This window comes from Xiphophorus hellerii, chromosome 5 (assembly GCF_003331165.1).
Source record: "Xiphophorus hellerii strain 12219 chromosome 5, Xiphophorus_hellerii-4.1, whole genome shotgun sequence".
NCBI classification, from domain to species: domain Eukaryota; kingdom Metazoa; phylum Chordata; class Actinopteri; order Cyprinodontiformes; family Poeciliidae; genus Xiphophorus; species Xiphophorus hellerii.
In genome coordinates this window covers 15,840,919-15,867,065 of record NC_045676.1, presented here as the reverse complement: position 1 = coordinate 15,867,065, position 26,147 = coordinate 15,840,919, and the positions used below count along the sequence as shown (strand labels likewise).

Genomic DNA, 26,147 nt, shown 5'->3' with positions numbered 1-26,147 from the left:
GTAACAAAGCCAAGACATAGTTCAAACTTGAAGCAACAAAAAAACTCCCCATCAAATAATTTTTGTCACACCAATCCAGCAAAAAAAATGTATCCACAAAAATAAAGTCAAAGCTTGTTTATTTAAGAAACAAAGCAAGCACAGATCTTTGTTATGGCTCCAAAGGCTCCTGAATTAAATTCAACCACATCTATAAGACCTGCTCCAGATAATTTCTTTTGAAAATCATATTAAGCTGGATCTAACAACTGCTGCTGATATTTCATGTCATTACACCTACTTACAGAACCGACATTGATGGGAAAACAAAAATAAGCAAACAAATACTAAAAATCAAAAAGCCAATGTTTGAACATTAAAGTACAATGATACAGAAAGATCTAAAACTACAGTATGCAGGTTGTTTTCCAGGATACTTCGACTATATTCAGTACTGGGTGTACTCTTTGCTCTCTAGTTTGGCAATAATTCGCTCCAGCTGTCTTTTAGCTTCACATTGTGGAAAGTTACTCATGTCATAGTACTGTGGTGCAATCTTCACCAACCTGCAACAAAGAGGAAAACATGAACAATCCCGTCAGTGAGATGACAATTTAAACTCATTCATTGCAGTTAACCTGCAGGAATTCATGATAAACCTATCAGTGCACATACCACTCTGGTTTGATGTCTGTGCAAGTGCGGATGTAGTTCTTGGTGGTGAGAACAAATTCATTGTAGAGCACCCACTCAGGTTTGTGGTCCAGGACTGTGGATGGGTGCAGCTGGACCACCTGGTTGTCTTTCACTGTGAGGTAATGGCCTGTGCGCTCCAAATGAGCCACCTGAAAGGAGAACAAGTATTATTAATATTACAATCTTTAAAAAAAAAAAAAAAAAAGCAATAAAAGACCAAAAATTGTATGCATCAACATCTCTGATGAAGGTTTTTACACTAATAGCTCACCTGCATGAAGAAGCCGGTGCAGAGCGCTCGTCGGATATTGATGTAGTAATCTCTGCTGGTAAACTCTGTGCTACGCCGAGGCAGACTGAAGCGGTCCATAATCCTGGACAGCTGCTGACGTACATTGTCAGCAGACATCAGCGAGCGGTAGTTGACAAAGTTGTCATAACACCACTGATTAGCTTCATGGTCTGGAAGAAAAAGAAGGATTTGAGTCAAGATAACTACTTTTCAAGACTTTTAAGCTTTAAATGAACCTGAACAGCAGCATTGTTTTATAGTCAAGCTGTAATGTGGTACTTTTACGAATAAATTGGAAATGGGAAACTTCATAAAAAGAATATGAATGGTTTAGTTCCTTGTTTCCATGAGACGTGTGTCCTGTTTGGATCAACTCTGAGTTATGCATGTTAGAAACTAGTGGAAGTAGATCATTTGTTAGTTACAACAGTTGTCCAACTGAGGCTACCATACTGTCATTCTTGCTCTGTTGACTGCCATAGTGAAAGAATAATAATGATGAAAATTCCCCAACTACCTTAAACATTTAATGCTACCACAGAACAGACAAAACTGGATTTGCACTGATAGAGGTTTTAGATTTATAGTTTTCTTCCAGCTCTGACTTGTTGATTCCACTTTTGGAAAATGATGTTTGATCTCAGGAGTTTAACTCGCATACAAACTCTGGTGTGTAGACTTTCATTTTATTTAACAGCTAAATGTAACCACTTTCAATCATAAGAAATTATGCTCCAGAGAAAGTAGTTTCAATCCAACAGAAAATTAAAGGATTGCGAGATTAAAAAAACCCCCAAAAACTGATTTATCAATATATGACCTACCAACTGTCACAGGGAAAAACTCTCAAAAACAGCATCATATCTAAATATTTCAGACTGCAGCCGCATTAGGCCCTTTAATAATGTTTTTTTAAGACTTCTATCTCTAAATAATTTGGTTTACATGATGGAATCAATGGCAAATCAATGGCAATTGTACATTTAACAAAATCAATTACAAGATGCTTCAAGTGTTCTCATAACTACCACAAGAGGGAGACAAATTTTGTGTTTTGAATGTCAATAGATGAAGTGATCCAGGTGCATTTTTATATATATATATATATATATATATATATATATATATATATATATATATATATATATATATATATATATAAAATCAGTTTGGAACCATGGAAATTGCTCAATAAAATATGTTAAAACAAAAAGGTTTGTTGTAGCTTTTACAGAACTGTAACATAGGCTCCAAGTCCAGTTTAACAACTGCATTGGGAGTGAAGTCAACAGTGAAAGCTAAGACTGATATTCATAGCGGGGTAAGAGGTAGAGGGGAAAAATCTTTAATGTAACCCAGGTAGGTACATTAAAATCTAATATTCTTAACTCAAGTGTAATGTTATCATAAAACCATGCGGTTGATAAAAGCCAAAAGTTAGACTTAAGATTCTTACTGTTCATCTTATCTACAATTGAAGCTGAGAAATTAGGACTAAATAAACAGCAACAACTCCATCAAGATTTTACATCTACCGTTTTTAGAAGATGATTTTAAAAAGCAAATTGACATTTTTGTTAATATCCAAATGTTTTCTAACATGCTTTGATCCGAGTCTTCTATCATCAAATGGGCCTGAAAGGTTTCCTGCATCTTCTGTATTTTCTGGCCATCACTTACAAAGAACAAGAAGAAAGAAAAGCATGCTAACTAAAAGTGGAACTAAAGGCTTGACACTCACTTTGTTTGAAGGCGTGGTAGACATTGAGCAGCGTCAAGTGGTCTCCATCAATGTGAGCAAATCTCATCTTGGACTCGTCCGCTGCCTTCTTAGCCTCCGTGGGACGGACAAAACACTGTGGGACTAAACAAGGTTGGTATGGGCCCCAACAAAGCCGCCCATAGGGATGAGTCAAACATTCACAGAAAAATGGAGCAAAGCCTATGATGCTAGGGCACTTGACACTGCGTTGGGACAGGGCAGGACCACACTCTATCAAAGGGGGATCTGCAGGCTTTTCTCAAGGTCATTTCCAACAGTAATGGCTATAAGCTCGTAGAGAGTGGGGGGGTCATTTAACCACATCTGTAAAACAAGAGTTTTCACACAACTATAAAGTGTTAGAAACACCAGCAAGGTTTGATTTATGCAGGATTGATAGGTTTTACTTTTAAACATGTAACGTCTTCTCTTTAACTACACGACATTGACAAACAGTAATATATCTAATTATATACTTCGGAATAATTCATAAGCATTAAGCAAAATCTGAAATAGCATAAGTGGTGCCTGCCCTATCCACAGGCTGTTTACAAAAAGGCTTCAAGTAGGTAAACAAAACCTACAATTTAAAGACCACATGCAACACTTTCACTTAAAAAGTTGCATAGGTACTCAAGCATATACTTTAATTTTAACAGCAGTAGTGTATTTAAGTCATGTAAATTTGATGATGTTCAATGTTTTAATAAACTAGTAATTATGACTTTTCAAAGCAACTTCACCTTATAATGTTATAAATAAGCATAAGCAGGCCTTAGATGCTGTTTTAAAAAATAAGGTGAACAATAAGGCTGCAAAACATTAAAAAAAAATATATCACCATCTTAAAACAACTTTGTACAACACCGTGAAGGACTGTTTGAAAGTCAACAAGTGTTTGCTAAAATATTAAAAATAAAAACTGAACACTGTGTATGCCAAGAATATATTCAAGGTGTTGGATGAGCCAACTGTAGTAACTGCACATGTCTGACTCAGATTACTTTGCCTAAGATGCTAAAAGTCCCAAAGATTGTTGGAAGCAAAGATGAAAAGAAGAAGATTGGGAGAAAATGGAAATGTATCATAATGGCTTTCATTTCTTACCAATAATAATTTCCACTGCATGATTTTTTATTAGCCCATCTGGACCATGTGTTATTTATTATTTCACCATCATGTCATGTTGTAAGCTCATTGTTTTGGCAGGTTGGGGAGTTGAATGAATTACTTTATCTTCTATTATTTTCGTTTAGCTTCGACGTCACAGTAGCCAATAATCTTCAGGACCAGAAATATTTTAGCAGTAGTGAGTTCTATGTCACTCACTTTCTCTGAAATTACATTCATAAAGGATTTCAACTTTAGCATTGGATGTCAGAAACATTTGAGGTTTTGAACAAACTTATTAAAACCTTGGTGTACTCTGAAATACCGATTGCCCCGTACCTCGTCACAATCATTTTATAATAATCATCGACCAGTCTTTAACTGGTATAAAGTTAAAGATTGGAGTCAAACCTATTAGGATAATGCGAAGAAATAACATGGCTGGTTATTTCAAACGAGTGTTTTCCTTAAGAAGCTTGGCCTTTTAAAGGCTAGAAGGTGTCAGCCCAGTCCTGGGCATTACCTGACAGCATGGCAGTGATGGAGAGGATCTCATTGGAGCAGTTAAACTCGCAGCTTGCTATGACCATCTTGGCCAGCTGAGGATCCAGCGGGAATTCTGCCATCATGGAGCCAAGTTCAGTCAGGTCACCATCATCGTTGAGAGCGGCCAGATAATTGAGCAGCTCAAGAGCCCTCATTAGCGTTTCAGGAGCTGCATTGGTGGGGAGTGAAGGGTGATCAGGATCCGCAAGTCAACTGGTCAACATGACTTTTCTTCGGAATCAACCATTACTCACCTGGAGGGTCCATGAAGTCAAAATGGACAAGGTCATCAATGCCCAACTTCTTCAACTGCAGCACAACAGATCCCAAATTGGACCGAAGAATCTCTGGATATGTATTATCCTGGAAAAGCATAAATTTAATGATAAGTTTGTCTTGTCCATTTTTGATACTAAAAAGAAAAACAAGAAAAACTACAATATCAAAAAGACCGGGAAAGAAGGAAGGGCGTGAACCAACTTCCCACTTCCGCAGCGACTCACCTGCATTTCTGTTTTGTAGGCCTTCTCTGTATAGAGGCGAAAACATTTCCCTGGGCGTGTTCTGCCAGCTCTTCCTGCCCTCTGCTGTGCCGAAGCTTTACTGATGGCTGTGACTAGCAGAGACTCAACTCTGATGCGGGGATTATACACCTAGACACATATTATAAAGTATGTAACACACATGTTTAAAGCTGCATGTACAGTGGGACAAAAAACGGATAAACTAAACCAACACCAGTAGACTTAGAAAAAATATTTCAGAAATAAATATTGAATAATACCAAATTAAGCAATTCACAATGCTAAGCTGAGAAAAACCACCCCACAGCATGATACCACTACGTCCATGTTACAAGGTGGACATGGTCTGTCTATGCATGTTGGTCAAAAAATGCAATTTTGGTCCTGTTTGACCACTTTTACAAGGTACTGTATATAGAATAAACAGGGTTCCTTTTAACTCACCTTCTGTTTGGCAAATCCGGGGTCAATGACAAACACAACACCATCAATTGTTAGCGACGTCTCAGCGATATTTGTTGACACAACAACCTGAAGGGGAAAGAAACAGTTTAAATATTCATTCAAGAATGTAAACAGTGGGGGGCATTTAGAATCATCCATTTTTGCCAGCAAACCTTTCTCCCTATAGCGCCGTTTGGCTTTCTTGGAGGAGGTGGCTCAAAGATCCTCTGCTGCTGCTGCGGGGGCAACGTGGAATACAGTGGAATGATTTTGATGTCTCCGACGTCAGGGCCAAGGTCGTCAACTTCTCGTTTGATTCTCTTACAGGCTTCATCAATTTCCTGAAAGAAAGGACAATGATTTGTCTTCCTCATTCAGGACAAACAACGCTGTTCAATAACGTACTTGAAAGTATTGCAAGCATTACCTCTTGACCTGTGAGGAACAGAAGGACGTCACCTTCATCCTCTTCACACATGTGAATCTGAATGACGGTACGAATAGCTGCCTCCAGGTAGTCCCGCTCCGGTTCAGGGGTGTAGAAGATCTCTACAGGATGTGTGCGTCCAGGAATGGTCAGCAGAGGGCAGCTGTCGAAGTACACTTGGAACTTTCCTGCATCTAGGGTGGCACTCATCACAATTACCTGTGCAGAGAACAATATGATCACTGTTCTTATTTAAAAATTATGCTTCTAATTATGAAGCCATGTGAGCTCAGAGTCTTTAATGTCAACAGAACATTAGATGAATATCTTGTAGGAACCACTGATGAAGGGCCTGTTTCACATTGACAAGCTGGTGCCTTTGCTGCTACTTTTCTCACACATAAAAAAAAGTAGTCAGCAATTTATAGAACAACTTTGTGAAGAAAGTCTGCATTTGTTGACTTTGTAACACAATAATTATTTTATGTTGATGTTTCAATAAACTATGAATGCTCCAAAGAAAACTGGTGACCAGAACAGGAGGATTTTTATCTCGACAGGTCCTGATTAGCAATTAGCAAGTTGTTTGAAAACTCAAATAAAATGCATCATATTACTCACCCTCTCTAAAACAAAACAAAAAATAGGCCGACCTTAACATTATTATTATTAATAATGTTGTAACGCTGTTTTTTTATTTCTGCCTCCTGACCAGGTCTCTCTTGCAAAAGAGATCTATTGATCTCAATTGGACACACTTGATTACACGAAGATTATTATTATAAAAAAATCAATTTAAATATACCAAAATAATACTAATATTTAGAACTGAAGAAAGATATGAAATTTAAGTTATGCTTGGAATGTAATGCTAACTATGCTAATTGAGATGTAAGTTTGCTCACTCAAAGATCAAACAAACTTTAATTTTGCAGAGAACACTTCACAGTGTAACTGATATTTTAAATATCCAAAATAAAACATAAAATAGAAATGAAAACCACTTACAAGCAAAACCATATAAAAATGATTATGATGGCTCTGTAAACAAATTTGCCCTTCAAAAAATATTAATCAGAATGGAAATGTTTTGCTCATTTTAATTTATCATGCAAATAATTGATTATAATTGCATATTGCTATAGGCTTAATTCTGCCTTTTCTAAAATGGCAGTAAAACTTATATTGATGTCCACTCTCTGCATTCAGTGGTGTGACATCACAATATAAACAGTGATTTTTTTTGTTCATGACACAAATATTAGGAAAAACCATTTTGGAAGCTATAAATTCTGAACAAGACTTCAGAATTAGCTAAAATCTTATTGGAATGTCAAAACATTATCAAAACCAACGTTAAGATTTCCATTACAAATCTTAGATATCTTAAACAATGGTGTTATTGTTACTGAAAAACAATAATAATAAAAATAACATTAAAGTATATATAGTACGAAAACCCACCTTCAGATCTTGTCTTTGACGAACCACTTCCTTTAACACGCCCATCAGGATGTCTGTGGCCAGAGTTCGCTCGTGGGCCTCATCCAGAATGATCACACCATATCGCTCCAGCAGAGGATCATTCATAGCCTCTCTCAATAACATACCATCTGTCATGTATCTGCAGAAAATAACAATGTTTTAATGAACTGCACATTTCTGGTGCAAGATCAATTCTGATTGCTGTGGAACATCATCCTTGAACTAAAAAACCCTCTTCAGAAAAGCAGCCCTTACTTTAATATAGTCTTGGCAGAGCTGCAGTCCTCAAATCTGATGGAGTAGCCAACTTCCTGTCCAAGCATGACATCCATTTCGTCTGCAACCCTTTGAGCCACACTCATGGCAGCCACTCTCCTCGGCTGAGTACAAGCTACGGCCCGCTTAGGACCAGGCAAGGCCCTCACCATGTCCACACACCACTGAGGAATCTGAAGATTGAAATAAAGGCAACAATTTAGAAAACTTTGAATATTATTATTTCATAAAGGATTCTTTCAAATCTTCCATTTGACTCTTAATTTCTAGATTTTCCCAGCTGTTTCTTAAACTGGATTAGGCTGGATCTGTATGAATATCATACCTGTGTTGTTTTTCCAGAGCCAGTCTCTCCAACAAGGACAAAGCTCTGATGGCGTGTAATGATGTCGCTGAAGCTTTCTTTGTACTCCCACACCGGAAGCTGTAGCCTTTTCTTCAGGATCTCGTAGTAGCGCGGCGTGTGTGGCAGATTGGTGAATGGGTTAATCTGCTGGTGCATGTTCATCTGCTTGACAGGGGGTATGCTCGACATCAACGGCATGCTGTTAGAGGGAGCGGCCGACAACTTGGTGTCCCTGTCCCGGTCTCTGTCCCTGTCGCGATCTCTGTCTCGATCCCTGTCTCTGGAACGGTCCTCACGGTCTCTGTCGCGGTCTCTGTCTCTCCTTTGAGAGTAAAAATAGTGCTTCATCAGCAGCAATGTCATGATACAATCAAGTACTATCAATACAAATTTCTAAAAAACAAAGTATGAGAAAAAGCAGTTTACGGTTTTCTGTGAAAATATTTAAAATCTTCCACAATAGAAATACAATGCGCTAACAACACATCAATATATAAAGCCCTCCTGAATAACAGATGTATAAAGCATGAATATTTATTATTTTACAAAATCAAGCTCATGTGACAGATGAGCATTTAAGTACTGCATTCAGTAACGCCCAAACCTCTTAATGAAACAAGAATCTATCCAAAGGAGACTCATTTTAAACTGAGAAATAATACTAGATCAGAAGATTTCAAAGATGATATTTCTGACCCATAACCACATAAAGAGAAAATGAGATCACAACTTTCACTGACTCAACAAAAACATTCCTGATAAGCTAATTAAACAAGGACATCATAACACCACAAACAGCCTCAATTACCACTGCACAATTTCTGTTCAATTATGAGCACTGGTTCATAACATGTTAAAATGATAGCAAAACCTAAAGAACAATAAATTTTCACTTTTAAATTCAGCTTGATTTCAGGAGATTATCTTTATGTCAATATTGTATTTTGCCAATTCCACAACTTCTGCAATTGTTGAATTTATTAGTTAGAAAATTTTTAGTGGGTTTATGTCTGTTTTGAACTTGTGCAAAGTAAACTTTAGGAACAGAATAATCATTTATTGGTCCTTATTGAGGAGATTCAAGTGTATCAGCAGCTCAGCCGTAGGCAAAGGGAGAGCCCCAAGATCCACATAAATAAGTATTAAAAATAAAATAGAAATTTCACTGCAACATCAAATATAAGAAAACCATAATGTCATGAAAAAACAGCAGATTATAAGAAACATACAAGTGTATTAAAAATTTAAATAGCGATTTTGTATTTTTGTGCAAAAAAAAAAAAAGAATAATTGAAAAGAGAGAGAAGATGCTCATTCTGCATGCCATCATATTGCGGTTTCTTTACACTGCAAAAGAACCAATCGCTCCAGGGCAATCTTTTTGATACATATGGACATTTAACCTGCTCTAGAGAAGGTTAGGTTGCCAGACTAAAGAGAATAAAGTTACAATAAAGACAGACCTGGGTAAAAGGTTATTCAGATTCAAGTTACTGAAACTCCCATACAAGTGTTGAAGTGATAGCATAGGCCACTGGTCTAACAGTTACTAAGAAATTGCTATTTACAGTTTTTACAACCATAGTTGTAACTTTTAGTGGGAAATACAGGGGTGAATATGAATATTGGAGCGCTAATAGGCATATGCAGTCAAAAAGATTAGCATTGATCTTTGCTTCAGTTACCACTGCAAAGGAAGTGCAATGGCCAACATTTCAAGAACCCTTGTAGAAACTGAAGTGGACAGCATTGACGTTGCTGTGGCTACTGATATAAAAATGAAAACCTAGAAGGAATGGGCCAATGCAAGCTAATAATGTATTCCTGCATTTACAAGTAATTCCAGCAGGGCCGTTCTGGTTTTTTCTCCAAACTGGAATTTTAACTTCTATGTCAAACATACACTTAAAATTGATACCATTACGCTTCTTGTTTTAAGGCAGTGCAGCCCAAAACAGAATCCTATTATGGCACTATTTTAAATTGTGAAGATACAGTCAAAGAACATTTCTATACTTTCAAAACAATAGTCAATCACTACGCATAAAATCGATCTTAACCTAATCTGCAAAAAATTAACAATAATAAAGACAATAAAACGCAACTGAATAAAACTGAATACAAATAAGACACGTAACAACAAAGGATTGAATTTTCTTCTCAACTAGAACTGGAAGGTAGTTAATAAAAGTGTTGAGTGAGAATAAAAAACTGTGTACCTAGGGAAGTGATACTCAAATAGCCCTGATGTCTTACTACAGACGCGCGAATGGCACTGAACACTGGAAACACTTATCGCGTTAAAGCAACACTACATAACTTACTAACTTCAAAGATTACATAATACTTAATATTTTAAAATATGCATCAATTTCGTTACATTAAGCCACAATCTCTGACAATGCAGCTAAGGCTATCCCAATTGCGCAACTTTGAAGATGTCCTGAATGAGCTGTTAGCATGTGGCTAATACCGTTAGCCCCGCACGTGCAGAGAACGTTGATAATTCGTTTCTCAAGATAAGTTCACCTCCATTGGCTCTCAGATATCTCTAAAGCAATAACAAGCACTTGTAGTCCTGTATCAGAGGAGCGCTCATGTGCCGAGGAGAGGAAGCAAATCAAAATAAGCTGCATCGCTAACAGCAGAGGTTATTTTTGTTTCGGCTTTTTGGCTGGTACTTAGCTTACTGAACTAGCACCGGCTAACGTCTAGCTCGTAGCCTCATTGTTCCAGGGGGATAAACACGCTGTGCAGCTTCACCTACCCGTCAGACCGTTTCTTACTGGAGGAGTATTCATCGCCCAAGTCCAAACGGTGTCTTTTGGACATATTGGTTAGGAAAATGTAGTTTATCTATACCGCCAACACAACAGTGCTGCGCCAAATGCAACTACCAGTTTCCTGATTCCTGCGCTGTGTCTTTCCACATTTGTTTTACAGATTGTAACACCGCCACCTGCTGGTTTGGATCCCACTGCATGATTTATCTCACATGTCTCCATTTCTGAAGTCACCAATAGTGGAGTACAGTTTGTTTTTAAATGGCCACATTTTAAATAAAACAATTTCAGAAAGATATAAAATTATGTCAGATAATGCAATGGCTGACTCAAATCATTTATAACATTACCTTACAGATATTCAAATCTCACTAATTTTTGCACATTGAAGCCGGAGAACTTATTAATTAAATGCCGATGAGATTTTATCTGTTATATATACACAATTAAGATTATAAATGTTTTATTTTTCAATTATTTTTCTAATTTTTCTTCATTTTTTCCTGACAGCTAGTACTTTAGCTAGTACTTTAAAACAGAACTGATACAAACTAAATAACAGTGAAACAGAAATTCAGGGTAAAAAATGTCCATATATATATATATATATATATATGGACATGCATGAACATTATATATACTGTATATATATATATATATATATATATATATATATATATAAATGCTTGCAAAGCATTTAGTGAATCAATCTAGTTCTAGATTTAATCTAGTTCTTCTAGATGTCATAATCAGTCGTGACATCACTCATCTGTGACATTATAATTTCAAGAGTAAGGAGAGAATTTTTCAGTGATGCAGAATTCTTCCGTCCTCATTTTCACTCAGGAGAGCAGAAAATCCACATCCAACAGAGTTTGAAGAAGTTTGAAACTGATCACAACTGTCTTACAAACAGAGCAAGAACAAGAATCTTGTGATGTTTCCCTTCAGAAAGGTAAAACATATATATATATATATATATATATATATATATTGATGGATGACTGAATGGTCAGTTGTACTTGTATATTGCTGGTTTTTATAGGTCATGTTTTTATTTTCTGCCTCTCAGCATAATTTCTCAGTATTTTGTACATTTTAGATAAATGTAAAAGGCATTTATCGAAAATGATTGCTGATGAAAAAAAGCATATATCTAATTTAAAACTTAGTAAAGTCACCATCACTTTGACCTTAAAATCATCTATAATTTGCTGTACAAAATTTACAAAAATCTGGATTTATTTTATGGCTCAGTTGTGTGGCACCCTTTAGCTAAAATAAACACAGGCATGTGTTCTCACCCAAATGAACTGTTAACATTAAGCTTGTGAGGTCACCCAAAAGATGTAAATTGAAATCAGGTTGAAACAAACAAACAAACAAACAAACAAACAAACAAACAAACAAACAAACAAACAAACAAACAAACAAGCAAGCAAACAAACAAACAAACAAACAAACAAACCAACCAACGAAAAAGCAAACATACATATAAACAAACAAAAATATGAAGTCATCCGAACTGTATATTTGGATAAATGTTTTATCCAAACATTTTATGTTTTTATTTTTATAAAAACATCATGTAGTCACCAGTTGGGAAATGCGAAACAAACATTACATTTTGTTGAGTGACATGATCAAAATGATCAATACATATCAAATATGTTGCCATTATGGTTCAAAAGCAACTCTAAACAGGCGGTTTTTAGCCTTGAATTAAATTAAGTCAGTGTTTCATCTATTTTGCAGTTTTCTGATTTGTGGAGAACAAAAGACACCTAAAGTGTCTTAAAATCTCAAATGTTTTATTTCATGTTTGCAAATGTGTGCTAAGATAGATAAAACATTTTTGCTATAATCTGAATTACTACAGGAAGTATTTTTACGTACTTAATTACACTGAAGTATTTTTCTTTCTTTCCATAGAGCAAAAGAGTGGGGCCTCCCACTAAGAGAAGCAGCAAAGCTGTTTCCTTTCTGTCTCCTCACACAACTGCAGCTTCTGACCCTGCACACATGTCCATATTAGGTTCGGGACAACCTAAACAGTTTGCTGCTGACTTGGATGAGCTGTTGCCATCAACCTCTAGCTCAAAGACTAAAGATCATCAAGATGGAGCTGGAGACTTTGCAAGAACAAAGGCTTCCCATTACCAGCCAAAAGAAGGAGCAGCATTTAAAAGGCTTTTTAAAAGCCAGCGAGTTGTTCACCAACACCAACAGACAGTGAGCGAACCTCCACATGAATCTGAGCCCAAATCTGCTGAGAAGAAAGGAAAATTTAGTAGAAGGATATTTCATAAACCAAAAAGTAGAAAGCACATTAAATCAGCAGAAAAGGACGGTCAGGAGGCAGAGCAAGAGCTGGGTGTTGAGGCAGAACAAACTAACACAAAATCTGTTCATACTTCTCTTGAACACAGCTCAATGTGGTCCAATATTTTGGACCAAAATCAAAAGTTTGACTATAACGTTGTGTCAGCTTCCTCCCCAAATATGCTACCTAGTTTTTCTGATGTTGAGAAGAATTGTTTTGATACAGAAAAAAAAGCAAAAAACAGCATAAAAACTGCCATTGAGCCCAGTGGAAAAGATTTATGTGAGATGAAACCAGGTGAAACCTTTAAAAATATGAAAGAAAAAGCAAAAAAGAGTAAGTCAAGCTGAATCTAGCTGTTATTTTGATGTGTCAAGCCGACGTCTTGTCAAACATTCCGCTCTGTTGAAGACATTTGGGTTGGCTGTGAAAACAGAAATAAGTTTTATCCATTTAAAAGTATCTGTCTTCATTCACAGGCTCATTCCAAACAGTGAACTGCCACCAAGCAGGGAAAACCGTCATGGAGAACAATTCACCAGGTCCCTTGGAACATCACGTGGGATCTGTGGAAACTATAAAAGGAAATGCTGATACTTCTGGCAGCTACAGTCAGTTTTACAGATTTAAGAAAAATGTTTTCTTCTTTGACATGGATCCATCCTTCAAAGAAAACAAACAGCAAAGCAATGCTGATCCAGCTGTTGGTGCAGAGAAACGCTACATTTCTGGAGATACTGGTACAGAAAGTATGCCACCATCTAATAGGATCTCTGCTAAAAGTGCAGGAATTGATCAGCGATTACAGAACAAGCAAGATGAGGATCAGGAAGGTGAGTCTGGAATCTACTTTGAAAGGAGGATCACCTAATAATACAAACATTAGGAATATTACAGAATAAATCATAAAGCCATGAACATCAGAGCAGAACTGACAAAGTTTTTTTTTTCTCCTAATTTTTCAGGTCCTGAACACATTTCTTTCAAGGCCATGAGGTCCATCACTGAGGCGTCAAGTTACTCAGATTTGTTCCTTAATCCCCTGGAGACACTTCGTCAAATTATTCCACCCAACCAACCCAGAAGAGCTTTATCAGAACTGAGCTTTAAGCATTTCTCTGATAGGTATGTTCTATGACTTTTTCACCCAGTTTTCTGAAACGTTGGTATTCATTCACATTTTCATGTCTGTGACTCATTTTTAATCATCCCATTTCTAGTTTCGAAAAGAGAGTATACAGGTGTTGTTTAGAGGTCTACCTGAAGTCTTGCCTGCGTCAGTGGAGGGAGATGAAGCAGAAACGTTCGTCAGAGTCAGCCACCGAGAGTCTTAAAGAACCTACCAGCTCCTCTGCAGAGGGTTGGGCAGAGACAGTTACTGAAAGGTTGTCCTCACAACCCGATGCTCATCCGACAAATGCTAGGTCCATTCATAGCTGCTTCAAAAGATTCACAAACTTGGTGCAGGAAAGACTTTCTCAGCTGTTCAAGATACGCATCGTTGTGACCATCTACCGTTGATGGCTCTGACTGAGATGAACCAAGAAGCATTTTTCACTTAAAAATAAAAATTCTCAACTATTAACTTTGTGTGTTTTATGCTTTTGCTTCATGCATTAAATGTAATTCTAATGAGCATTGCTGTTTGCATTAACCTAAGATTTAAAATTAATTCCCAACAAGGTGTAATCTGCTAAGTCAATTTTGAAAGCAAGTTTAGAGACACAAATGGTATCTCAGCTGTTTTGCAATTTTCAGGAAGTTTGCTCTGGATCAGAGGAGCAGAAAAACAGAAATGCTGTTTCTTCATGTTTGATTCTGGTTCTGGAGAGACGTCTAAGAGTTGCAAGACACTGACCCTGGAGGCCTGGATTTGAAGGCCTCTGCTGTACAGTCTCAGATGGAGCTCTTGCATCTTCTCTAAACAGTAAACTGCAGAAGTTCAGTCCTGGGAAGATTGATAGCGGTCTTGAATGTTGACCAAAAATAAATGATTTTTCCAGCAACAGAATGATGGAATTTTAAAAGTTTGAAACTCCTTAACAGACAGGCAAACTGTCAAAACGATGATCATACTAACTCATAATCATTTTTGGAAAAGCGTCACCTGACTATTGTCATGGGCTCTTAAATAGCATCAATACGTCCTGCGATAAAAACATGCTTTCTTACTAAAACACTACGCACATGAAAAATCTTGTATTGTAATCCAGTACATACTGTATGGGTTAACAGCGCTCTAACAGCTTGCAATTGCTTGCAGACATTATTGGTTCCTTCCAATTTTTTATTTATTTATTTATTTATTTTTTTACACTTTCTTGTTTTGAAGCATTTTTTGTTGACACACACCAAGTTGCTTGCGCAAAAGCAATAATCTATGGTAATTAAATAAATCGTGTTTTGAGTCGGCAGAGATTGAAGACACCTGTAATTATATATATTTTTCCTCTAAGAAAACATGCGTGACAGACAGAAACGCTCATGCCCCTAACCAATAAGAAAGAGAATGGGGGAAAGGCGCTCCACCCTCGGCATGTAAACGCCCACTGACGCGCACGGACTGTTAGGAAACAGTGGCATCGTGTCTTTTTCAGAGAACCACTATATTGCCGTTCAACAGCGTAAAAAGACATTGAAGCTTGAAGTCTTGTTTTTATTGCTGACCATGCGCATTTACAGGTAAGTGTGCGATCCTACAAGTGCATATTTTTGCTTACTGCATAACTACTTCAGATTTGCCTGATTAGAAACCCATTTCTTTTAGTCTTTTAAATAATCGAAAATGTGCAACCATGCCAACATTGGGAGCTTACGTAACTAGTTTCCAAAATGTTAAAAAGTTGTTGGCCAGCAGCATAAAAATGAAGAGCTGAAAACAACATTTTTGAGACAAACATCACACAGCATGTTTTCACAGGCCAGATTCAGATAACCGCACTTCAGTAAGAGCTTAATCAGCCATCAATTATAATCACATTTGTTTAAGCAGGGAAAGGCTTCAAGACAAGCTCTCTTTTTTTCTTTTTTTGTAGAACAACTCAATCTTCTTGTTGAAGATTTTCACTTGTAATTTCCAAGTTTAAGTAAAAAAGACATCTTTGTTGACTTACAGGTTCCATGTTTGGACATGTAAATAAAACAAATTTTTAATAACTATATTCGAAAATCAGTTTTTTTGTTTTGTTTTTTTTGCTTACTTCTTTGTAATTTGTGTCTCTTCTTCAACACAACTTAAATAATGTAATCATTAATAGGATACCATGGACTGGACTTTGTTACCCCTTCTCTACAAACCATGTGCTTTTAGAATTTAACAGATTAAAATACAAGTTGTTTTTTTTAGGTTTCTAAAAAGACCTAAAATACCTGCTAGCAAACATTTGCATATGCTTTTACTTTTGAAAACATCTTGGTTTGTGTAACATGACTAAACTAAAACCTCGTCAGTGTCAGTGATGCAAGTCTCTTCTCACAAGACTGTTTAAACTGTTAAACACAACTTATATGGTGATCAGAGGGCCCAGTGGCCCCAGTGCAAGTCAAACCGCCCCAGAGCAACAGTGGCTTGCCACTATCAGCGTGTGGATGTGTGTGTGAATGACCTGTTAAGCGCTATGCAAGGAGAAGCTATTTTCTAAAAAGATCTGTTGTTCAAGTTGCTGTTTGTTTATTCCATGGTTTTTGTAATCCATTCTTCTGAGTTGGTCTTCTAATCCTGTTATGTTCCAGGTCATCGAGTGGACTGCAAACTGCTCTGCTGGTACTGCTGGCCAGTTGTCAATGCATCTCAGCAAACAGCGATACTCTCCTTCCTCCAGAGGTCTCTCAATACAATGGCACTCTGTATGCAGCCTGCAAAGTGAGACCCAGCACTTCACTTCCTGAGGGGCTTCCCAAGGTATACGGGCAGGTGCTGTTTAAACAAGAGCAGTCTGAGGGAAAGCTTCAAGTCCTCCTTCGGCTCAATGGCTTCCCAACAGAGGATGCTCCAGAACCCAGAGCCGTGCACATCCATCAGTACGGAGACCTGAGCCGGGGATGCGACTCAACCGGTGGTCACTACAACCCGTTTGATGTGAACCATCCTAAACACCCAGGAGACTTTGGTAACTTCATCTCACAGGAAGGACAAATCAAAGAGCTGATTGAATCAGAGGCCACCCTGTTTGGAAACCTGTCTGCGCTCGGAAGAGCGGTGGTGATCCATGAGAAGAGAGACGACTTGGGGCTCGGCGGAGACATCGGGAGCCTGCTCCATGGGAACGCAGGCCGCAGGCTTGCCTGCTGCGTTATCGGGATGTCCTCCTCCAGCCCCTGGAATATGCAACATGAGCGTTTGGCAAGGCAGGTCAGGAGGAACTAGGCTCACAATACAGGAGTGTTGTTTAACACAGAATTTATCCAAGTTTTAAGTAGTTGGGAGTATCCGCTCACGGAAGATAAATTCATGGTTTACTAAGAATTCAATTTTAAGCCAAATATGCCATAAATAGTACAATTTATATGTGAACTTTTGCTGACCTTAACTTGAACTTTAATCACTTTACTACTCCTCTGAAATTTACTCTAATTATCTGGATAATATGTATTGGATAGCAACTATCATATTTTGTAACATATTAAAAAGACATTCCAATCAATATAAAAACCGAGTATTGAGTCTGTTACAAAATGTCATCTGGGCCTTGTGTGTATGCATTTTTTTGTTTTAAACAGATTTACAGACATTTATCAGATGTTTAAGAAAACAATCCAAAGATTCATGAAACAGTATTTAGTCTGTCCTCCACGGCAGCTTATCACATATGTATGCACATTGTGCTTTTCATGTTAAATGCTATTCTCACAAATTAACGAATAAATCAAATCTTTTCTTTATGATAAATTATGATGGGAGGCATTAGTTATGACGTTTTTATTGTGCAATAAGGTGCTTCTGTAAAATGAGCAAAATTATGTAACAGCACAGGGTCAAGTAATGCTTACATAAAGATGTAAATTTATAGGGACCCATGGTAATGGATTAAAAAGCCACACTGATAAGTGTAAATTAAAAAGTGCATTAATTCACTAATTAACATACTTGTATTTAACAAGTCAATGGTGGGGAGAAAAAAAATAAAATGGCATTTGAGTGTTACCAAGTCTCCATTACAATTACATGCAAGAGCTTGAGAATAAGCTTGAGCTTTTAGGTAGAAAACAATCCAGGTGGGTTTAGTTTGAAAGAATGGAGAGGTGGAAACTCACCTCACACAGTGATGGATCTGTGATGCTGTGGACCTGGTTCTTTTTTTAAAGCCGTGGAAACTTTGCTACGAGTACATAACAATAAGAACCCATTGGAATAACATTCAACACAGCTCTTTGCTAGAAAGATGATCTGAAGCATGCTCAAATCAACACAGAAATGTTGTCTTCTGCTATGGACATGGCAGTCCACAAACATATCGAAAACCAGCTGGGTGAGCTAAATAAGGGGTGGAAGATCTGAAAAAATTGTGCAAAGACAAATTGTCAAACAACCGTCTCACTGTACTCCAACCTTGTGAAAAGATGTATAAGACTGTGTGCCATTTTAGAAAAAGGCAGTTGTGCAATGTATTGACAACATGAGTGCTAACATTAGGCTACCAGTGATTCAGTTAAAAAAAACTTAAAATTGCTTTAATTTTCCTACACAATAAATGTATTTTAGAGATTATATTACAGAAATAAAAGGTGAATTTATTTTAAGATGTCTTTAAAAAGGGTGCCAACAAAGTTGGTCAGCACTGTCTCTATTTCAATAGTTTCAGAGACGACAACATCTATAGGATATGTGCTCCTAACACAAAATTATAGACATGATTAAAAACAGTGGGTTTTATATTACCACATGCACTTTCCTTCACTGTGAACTAGTTTCAGAGCAACTGTTTTGTAGCTTAAAACTTTGAGCACAATCCACTCTGTGCTTTGTCTTACTATAAATCGTTTTTCCATGTTTATGTAATGTTTTTTTCATAGATGGGAATAAAATCCCTACAGCCAGCAGTAGGCGCTGTTATAGCAGCGGTTTAAAACAGGATGCTCAGTAATCACACACAGATGTATGGCTCGGCAGTCCTGCGATTAGGATGTGCAAAAGGTGGGGATAAGAGACACACCAGAGATCTCACCAAAGTAAGAACAGCTGACCAAGTTAAGAAACCTGATTTTGATCCACAGGATCTTTTCCTAAATGCTACGAGACAAGAGAGCATCTCCCGGAAGACTGTGTGCATCATCACTGTCACACACATGTGCCTCCTGATCTGACTGGATGTCCCTCTGCTGCCTATCAATGTTATTGATTTCATTGTTCACGTCAGACTCTATTTGGACCATTTCTACCCCCCTGTTGCATTCTTCTGACTCATCGTCTCCTCCTGTGATTGGTTCAGATCTCTCTGACCGTTGACTGAGACTAGATGGTGGGTGGGGTTCACACAGACAGGCCACTTCAGGACCGCAGTCACTCAATAATAGAGCAGTGCAAGTTGTCGTCTGTGATCTGTCGTGTTTACGACAGTCTTCGTTGTTTGCTGCTTCTGCTTCAGGGCTTGCTGGTTCTTCCTCTGGCAGCTGCTCTGAAAGGTTGAGATGAGATGTTTCCAGGCTGGTAGATGTTTGTGCATCTTCTTGAGAATCTGACCCAGCTGGAGTTGCACAGACTTGGTTTTTGACGCTTGCAGAAACACTGACACCTTCAGAAACAACCAAACAAACAAAAAAATGGTAATATTTCTGTGGCACAGTTTAATTACAGGCAATTAAAGCTGATAAGTGCATCAATTAAATATTTACCTTCCTGTTGGGGAGGATCAAGTGATTCGACTTGTTCAGGTAAATGTGTGTTCAAGATGATAGCATCTTTTCCTCCTATTACCACAAAATATTATGTAACGTTAGTTTTTTATAATATTTGAGTTTACGTAGCATTATTCGTAAGTCTATATTAGTAGCTGCAGTTTTGGTGTAATTCCAAAATAGCTATAAAGGCTGTATCATGAAAACAATGTCTAGCAAATAGGGGTGCACCGAATGCAGTTTTCTGGCCGATCGCCAATTACCGATCTTTTAAAAAGCCTAACTTACCGATTCCGATTTTGGCTGATACCATATTTTTGTCCGAAATGTTGCTCAATATATCAAGAAAGTTTCTGAATTGGCAATAATGGGGTGACTATTGTTAACTGTAAACTTGCAAACATGACCTGGTCGGCTGGTTTGTCAGTCAAACCTCTCTCATGGGAGAAAAGAAAAGCACAGTGGTTGATTTTTAGACCTTTGCGGAGGTTGATGGCATCGGTGGATAAGATCGGCTTCACATGTAAAAATCGGCCGATCACCGATCTCCCAAAATTAAGGAAATTGGCACCAATAAATTGGCTGGCCGATAAATCGGTGCTCCCCTACTAGCAAACAAATTAAAACATGTTAAATTAGAGAAGCAAGAGTCAATAATAGGGCTGTAACAGTACATGTATCAAGTAACTTGGTTGTAAATCACAGTTCAATGTAGGTTTGATTCAACAGCAAAAACAATAATGTTGAACATTTGATTTAATCCACTTATTATGAGAGCAGACTAAAAGGTAACCGACTTTGCTAAAAAGTTGGATTAAGACCTATAACTATATAATAAGTGTTACTTCAAGTAAGATGACTTATTTCTTTTGCCAAATAAAGATAAATGCATAAAAAATGGCTTAGAAATATTTAATCACCAAGGGGAAAACCTCGACTTTTAGTGCATTTAACGGAATTTATTAGATTTGCTCCAGGTGATAAAAAACAAAGGTTGTGACCCTTCTGGCTTTCCATACGTCCACTGCTCATTTTCTGCTGTACATCACCAGAAACACAAAATGCTGATAATTTAAAATCTTTATGCTCCTTCCAACATCAACAGCTGTATGTTTACAATGCTTTGGTGCGGAAAGCACAGAACTTTAGAAAGTTTAAAGTTGATCTGGTAACTAACCCCCATATCAACTGTTTGTTGTTTTTTTTGCTGTTGTTGATCAACTGTGTAAATAGGCCATTTACGTTTCCATCTTTAAATTTCTCAGCAAATTTTCATGTAAATATGTTTAGTGTATCTTTGGAGCCCATAAAACAACCTCACTTGAACAAAAGTTCTGGAAAAACAAGAAAGAAAGAAATGTAATAATAAGCTGAAATAGAACACAACAACAGTCAAGTAGATTCAACACAAGTTAAAAAAAATGAGCAAATTGCAGTCAATTAAGTGGGACAGAAATATGTAAATCAACTCTTCGTTTAGCCTATCACACTGAGTTAAAGTCGACAAGGTAAGATTAAGTTTTGTTATTGTTGTCTTCATGTTCATAGTCCCGGAAAGAAGATTCATTAACTATTTCCTGTTGTTGTACTAAACATAAATAAATGAAAACATATTCCTGCTTGGAACGAGCTTGTTTACAATTCCTAATTTGATTTAATGCACAAAACGAAATTTGTACCACTGCTGTTTTACAAATACACATGTACTGCTACACCCTGAGTAAATGCTTGCAGACATAAGAAGTAATGCAAGAAACATTCAATTTAAACTTGGGTGAAATAAAATGTGTTGCTATTAGAAGAGCATACTTCCAAATACTCCAAGAGATACATTATAAGTCAGGCCTCCAGGCAGCAAAGAGAAAAAGAGCACGAGGAGAGGAAATTATTGTTCACTTTACTGGTTAGTGACATAAATGTCTGAGTTATCTAAACCAAGATGTGTGTATCCACCTGGAAGACTCCACAATCCAGAAATCTCAAGAGTTTTGAGTTTTTTCTCCAGCTCTGCCACTCGGTTTCCAAGAATCCTAATCACAATGGATGAAAAAAAACCAAAACACAATCATCAAGTTCACAGACAAAAAAAAACAAAAACATTTGTGCTAATGTCAGATCCACAAATTTAAATAAACAATGGGACGTGAAAAAGAGCAATGATTTCAGTACTTGTTGATTTGGCGTTGGTGCTGGATGACCATGTTCTTCTCGTGGATGGTTTCCAGCAGAGCCGTTGCCAGAGACTTGAGGTCTGAGATAGACTGAGGAGTCACTGGCAAACTGCAGCCGTTTTCCTCAGATAGCAAGAGCTCCTTCACTGCAATCCCCACCCCACCGGTTACAGTTCACAGCGAAGGCCATTCATCATGAGACAAGGCTAATCAAGATTTAGAAACAAATCTGTTTATGTGAGATTTCTGACCTTGTTTAGCAGAAAGAACTCCAGTCAGAGCGCTGCTGTTGGGTTTGCCGCTCATTTTAGAGTTCTTCCTGCTCTCCAGAGCACTCTGAAATTCATCATCAAGAATAAAGTTTGGACTGAATAAATTAAATGTAAAAAAAGTTGTGTTATAACAGAATGTAAAAGAAGAGCAATAATAGAAAAGAAAAAATAAAGTAATTGTAGCTACCTTGTATTTCGCCAAGTTTCCTTTAAGCAGGTTTACCTCTTCTTGAAGTTGACTGAGTCGCTCATGCAAGTACCTGTAAAAATGTAAAAATCTTCCATAAGGAAAGCCTCAGTAATATTGAGTTAGCCAAGAAAAAAAAGAGAGCATATTTCTAACTGAACCAATAAAGTACTGATAATAAGGAGTTATGCATGAAGTCCATTAAAATGGTTTTTAAAAATCGCCCCACCTGTTCTCCATGCACAGGGCGTCTATATCCAGGAATCGGCTCTCATCGTTCCCCATGATGTGGTTCATTTCAACGTTGAGCCGGTGAGCCTTCTGCTGGAACACGTCCCGCTCGGCTCGCACATCCTGGAGCTCGTCCGTCAGCGACTTTACGCTGTGCACCAGCACCTCGTTCTGCATGAATAAGATTCAATGATAAAATATGCTGTAATAATAAACAATAACGTAAAAAAAAAAGACTGAATAAATATTTAGTTAATAAAATAAAAAGTAAAAGTACAACCATAAATAAAGTATAAAACAACCTGACTTTAATTTTAAGCAGATACAGTTCGTGGGAGCTCAAAAACAGATTATAGCAGAACAGTTTCCTAAAACTACTTTCGCTTACAAGCGAAGCAGAAAACATACATTCAATTCTGTCGTGGTAAGGACACTGCCAACATTCAGTCATTAAAATGGTACAGCCTCGCTGCCTTTAAATTAGCTAAACCAGCATAAACTATAAAAACGTGCGGGCTGATTAAATTATGGCAAAGCTGTTGGAGAATGTCCTGCTAGGAGTCTAAACCAAGCAGTCACCTGTTCCCTCGCTTGCTCCAGCTGTTTCACAAGATCTTCTCTCTCGTGTGCTGGAAAATGTCGAGCTCCGACCTCCTCATCCCCCAGCCTCTGCTTGGTGATGGTCATCCGCAGAAGCTGCAGGAAGACAGCAAAAGAGCTCTAAAGATTTTATGTTGTGGTTAGAGTCATTGTTTTTCTCCAATCAACTCTGAGTTAATCCCTCACAGTTTGGTAAAAGCTGCATATTGATGCGATGAAAGTCGTACCTTGTTGTCACCCTGAGCTTCCAGCAGTCGCTGTTTGAGCTCTTTAATCTCCTCAGAAAGCTGACTGCTTCGTTCTCTGGAGTCCCTCAGCAGCTGAGCTAAATTCACCTGAGTGACGAAAAGCACAAATGATAACATGTAAACAAGAGCTGGGATTTCTGTATTATTATTATATATAAGAAAACACAGCTGCTCGCTCAGAGAGGGCCTGAGTCAGCGTCTACTCTGTCATCAAAACTGTCTCATCTGGTCCTTAAACAGCCACTATGTCAGTGAAGACGCATGCTGCGTGTGCAGATTATTCTGCTGAATGTCTGTGGTGTCACCGGAAACTTAAAGCAAGGTTTGAGCACCGTGCAAACAATATAATCAGGATGAAATTACTCACTTGGTTCCTTTTGTCAGGTGGCAGAGAGAGATCCCCATCCTGTTAGTTGTAAAAGTAAAGAATAGAATGTAAACACTGATTCTATCCTCTGTTGTTCTCTCTTATAATAAATCTTTTAAACTTCAGCTTACAATGAGTTCTCTGTACTGCTTTTTGAGCCCTTGGTGTCGCTCCCGGAGCTGGTTGGCCATCAGTTTGTACTGATCCCTCTCCTGCTGACAGGTATCCAACTCCTTAGACAGTATCAGAAGAGCTTCCTTTTTACTGTCCAGCTTACGCTTACAAACCAGGAACTGCACAGAAAGAAGACGCAGCGTGACATTAGTTTTCAGTAACTAAGCATCCTGAAAGTTACAATCTCTGAATCCATGAAGTAAACATTTATTAGAGCCCTAACCCTAAAGAACACAGGCAGATCAAAGAGAAAGTTTTAGAGAAGTTAGGTTATAAAACAACATCGCAATCAAAAAATAAATCTTGCAGTGCACTGTTCAATAATGAAAAAATGGAAAGAATATAGCACAACTCCAAACCTACCAAGTCATGACCTTGATGCATTAAACATCAAGAAAGCTAACACTGCAAATCCCCCTGAACACACCATCTCCAGTGAAACATGTTAGTGGCAGCATCAGACTGTGGGGTTGCTTTTATTAAGCACAGACAGCAAAACTGTTCAAAGATGATGGTGAGATTGAAGGAGCTGTAACTAATCCAGGGCACTGTGTGTGGAGTAATTTGAAATTGCTTATCTGACTAAAGAGAATGATAGAGAAAAATGTAATTTTCTAGCTGGTAAAGACATACCTTTAAAGATTTACAGCTGCAAATTGCAGCACAAAGTGGTTCTGCAAAACATTGATTCAAAGGCACTGACTACACTTCAGCACTACTTCTTCAAAAAAAAATGAACACAATGAATCATTCCTCTTCCACTAAACAAATAGTGTTACCTTATGTTTCCCAATAAGTTTGTAACGTGACAAAATATTGAAGTCAAGCTGGAAATACTTGTACTCGTGTGCTGCCACTGTACTCGTCAATGAAGCCACGAAGAAATAAACATGCATTTCCTCAAACTAAAATAGCTTTACAGAGACTACAGCGACAGAGATTTTTACACATCATGTTAACCTGAATTAGACTTTATAGCTGCCCGTGACATGAATACTGTTAGTTTTAGTTTAAATAAAGTGACCTTACTGTGTGTTGCTGGACATTTATTCCATCCTAATGGGATGCATTAGTGGACATTTCCATGCTCTCTCCTCAGCCTCACCTCATTAAGCAGCCCCTGCCAGTCGCTTTCACTCCTCCTGGACGGATCCATCTCACCTTCCGATTCAGTTGACCAAAAATCCGCCTGCGTTTCAGCTTCGCATCACTGCGTCAGTTCGGCACAGTTCAGACATCTCGCATTATCAAATTGGATTAGCTGATGGAGGACGTGAACTGCATCACTTCCGCTAAGACCTCAACGTCACTTTTGCGTCATGGTGCATTCACGAGCGCTGTTAAATTAAGCTGCGCCATTATAGCTGACTCTGGCTGAGTCAAGCTGTTGCGTTACTTTTCAAATAATATTTAGGCATAATGTTTTGACAATGGGGCGTAAAACATTAACAGAGATGTCAAAAGTACTCAAATTCTCTACTCAAGTATGAAAAAATATTCTACTAAAAGCAAAGTTACAGGCTAATATGGAAGCCAGTTTCTGCCACTCTGGTAAAAATAAATAAATAAATAAATAATCTCATTTCGAGATAGTATCTCATTACTTTGAGATACTATCTCATTATAATGTGATATTTTTTTTTTACAGAGTTGCGGAAACGGGCTTCCGTAGGTTAAACTGTTTTACTAAAGTAAAAGTAAAAATGTACAATTTTTGAAATTTACTTAAGCACAAAAAGTATAAAGTAATTTTCACCTTCTAGATTACAAAATGACTTTTAATGCATGCAAAATACTTAAAAAGTTCTAGTCATATATTTTTTTTTCTTTTGTTGACAAAATAAAGAAAAGTGTATTTCAAAAAGCTTTATTGTACATTTTTAATAAACAAATTATGAATAAACGTATATTATTTAAAGTTTGATCAAAAGATCCAGAATTTATGGAGAGTGAATTGTTTCAATAAATTGATGACACAATTAAATAATTATTTCACAAGTGTCATTTGGCACTTTCCACACTCCATAAATCAGGGCATAATGAAGCAACAATTTAGCAACAAAATGTACA

General features: G+C 37.5%; 3 protein-coding genes across 5 annotated transcripts; 1 reads left to right on the top strand and 2 right to left on the bottom strand.

The window, feature by feature from the left end:
• Positions 1 to 102: 102 nt before the first annotated feature.
• LOC116719907 (pre-mRNA-splicing factor ATP-dependent RNA helicase DHX15) lies at positions 103 to 10,819 on the bottom strand. The gene is made up of 14 exons (XM_032562715.1): positions 10,655 to 10,819; positions 7,867 to 8,209; positions 7,521 to 7,714; positions 7,245 to 7,404; positions 5,781 to 5,999; positions 5,527 to 5,694; positions 5,354 to 5,440; positions 4,889 to 5,038; positions 4,640 to 4,748; positions 4,363 to 4,554; positions 2,709 to 2,831; positions 947 to 1,137; positions 655 to 824; positions 103 to 545 (listed from the first exon to the last, which is right to left on the bottom strand). Exons 1-14 carry the CDS (start codon positions 10,717 to 10,719, stop codon positions 428 to 430), a joined length of 2,289 nt encoding a protein of 762 aa, XP_032418606.1. The 5' UTR covers positions 10,720 to 10,819; the 3' UTR covers positions 103 to 427.
• Positions 10,820 to 15,539: 4,720 nt separating this feature from the next.
• On the top strand, positions 15,540 to 17,644 carry LOC116720401 (extracellular superoxide dismutase [Cu-Zn]). The gene is made up of 2 exons (XM_032563653.1): positions 15,540 to 15,675; positions 16,726 to 17,644. The coding sequence occupies exons 1-2, from the start codon at positions 15,662 to 15,664 to the stop codon at positions 17,357 to 17,359; spliced, it is 648 nt and encodes a 215-aa protein (XP_032419544.1). The 5' UTR covers positions 15,540 to 15,661; the 3' UTR covers positions 17,360 to 17,644.
• A 252-nt stretch (positions 17,645 to 17,896) lies between these two features.
• On the bottom strand, positions 17,897 to 25,377 carry LOC116720399 (coiled-coil domain-containing protein 149-like). 3 transcript variants are annotated; one of them, XM_032563650.1, is made up of 13 exons: positions 25,183 to 25,377; positions 24,035 to 24,196; positions 23,904 to 23,942; positions 23,516 to 23,623; positions 23,268 to 23,384; positions 22,687 to 22,859; positions 22,458 to 22,530; positions 22,250 to 22,334; positions 21,997 to 22,144; positions 21,781 to 21,857; positions 21,637 to 21,672; positions 19,825 to 19,899; positions 17,897 to 19,724 (listed from the first exon to the last, which is right to left on the bottom strand). In XM_032563650.1, the coding sequence occupies exons 1-13, from the start codon at positions 25,231 to 25,233 to the stop codon at positions 19,216 to 19,218; spliced, it is 1,653 nt and encodes a 550-aa protein (XP_032419541.1). In that variant the 5' UTR covers positions 25,234 to 25,377; the 3' UTR covers positions 17,897 to 19,215. The 3 variants fall into 3 exon arrangements, with proteins under 3 accessions (XP_032419541.1, XP_032419543.1, XP_032419542.1); XM_032563652.1 differs by lacking the exon at positions 25,183 to 25,377 and adding an exon at positions 25,107 to 25,127; XM_032563651.1 differs by lacking the exon at positions 21,637 to 21,672.
• Positions 25,378 to 26,147: the final 770 nt, after the last annotated feature.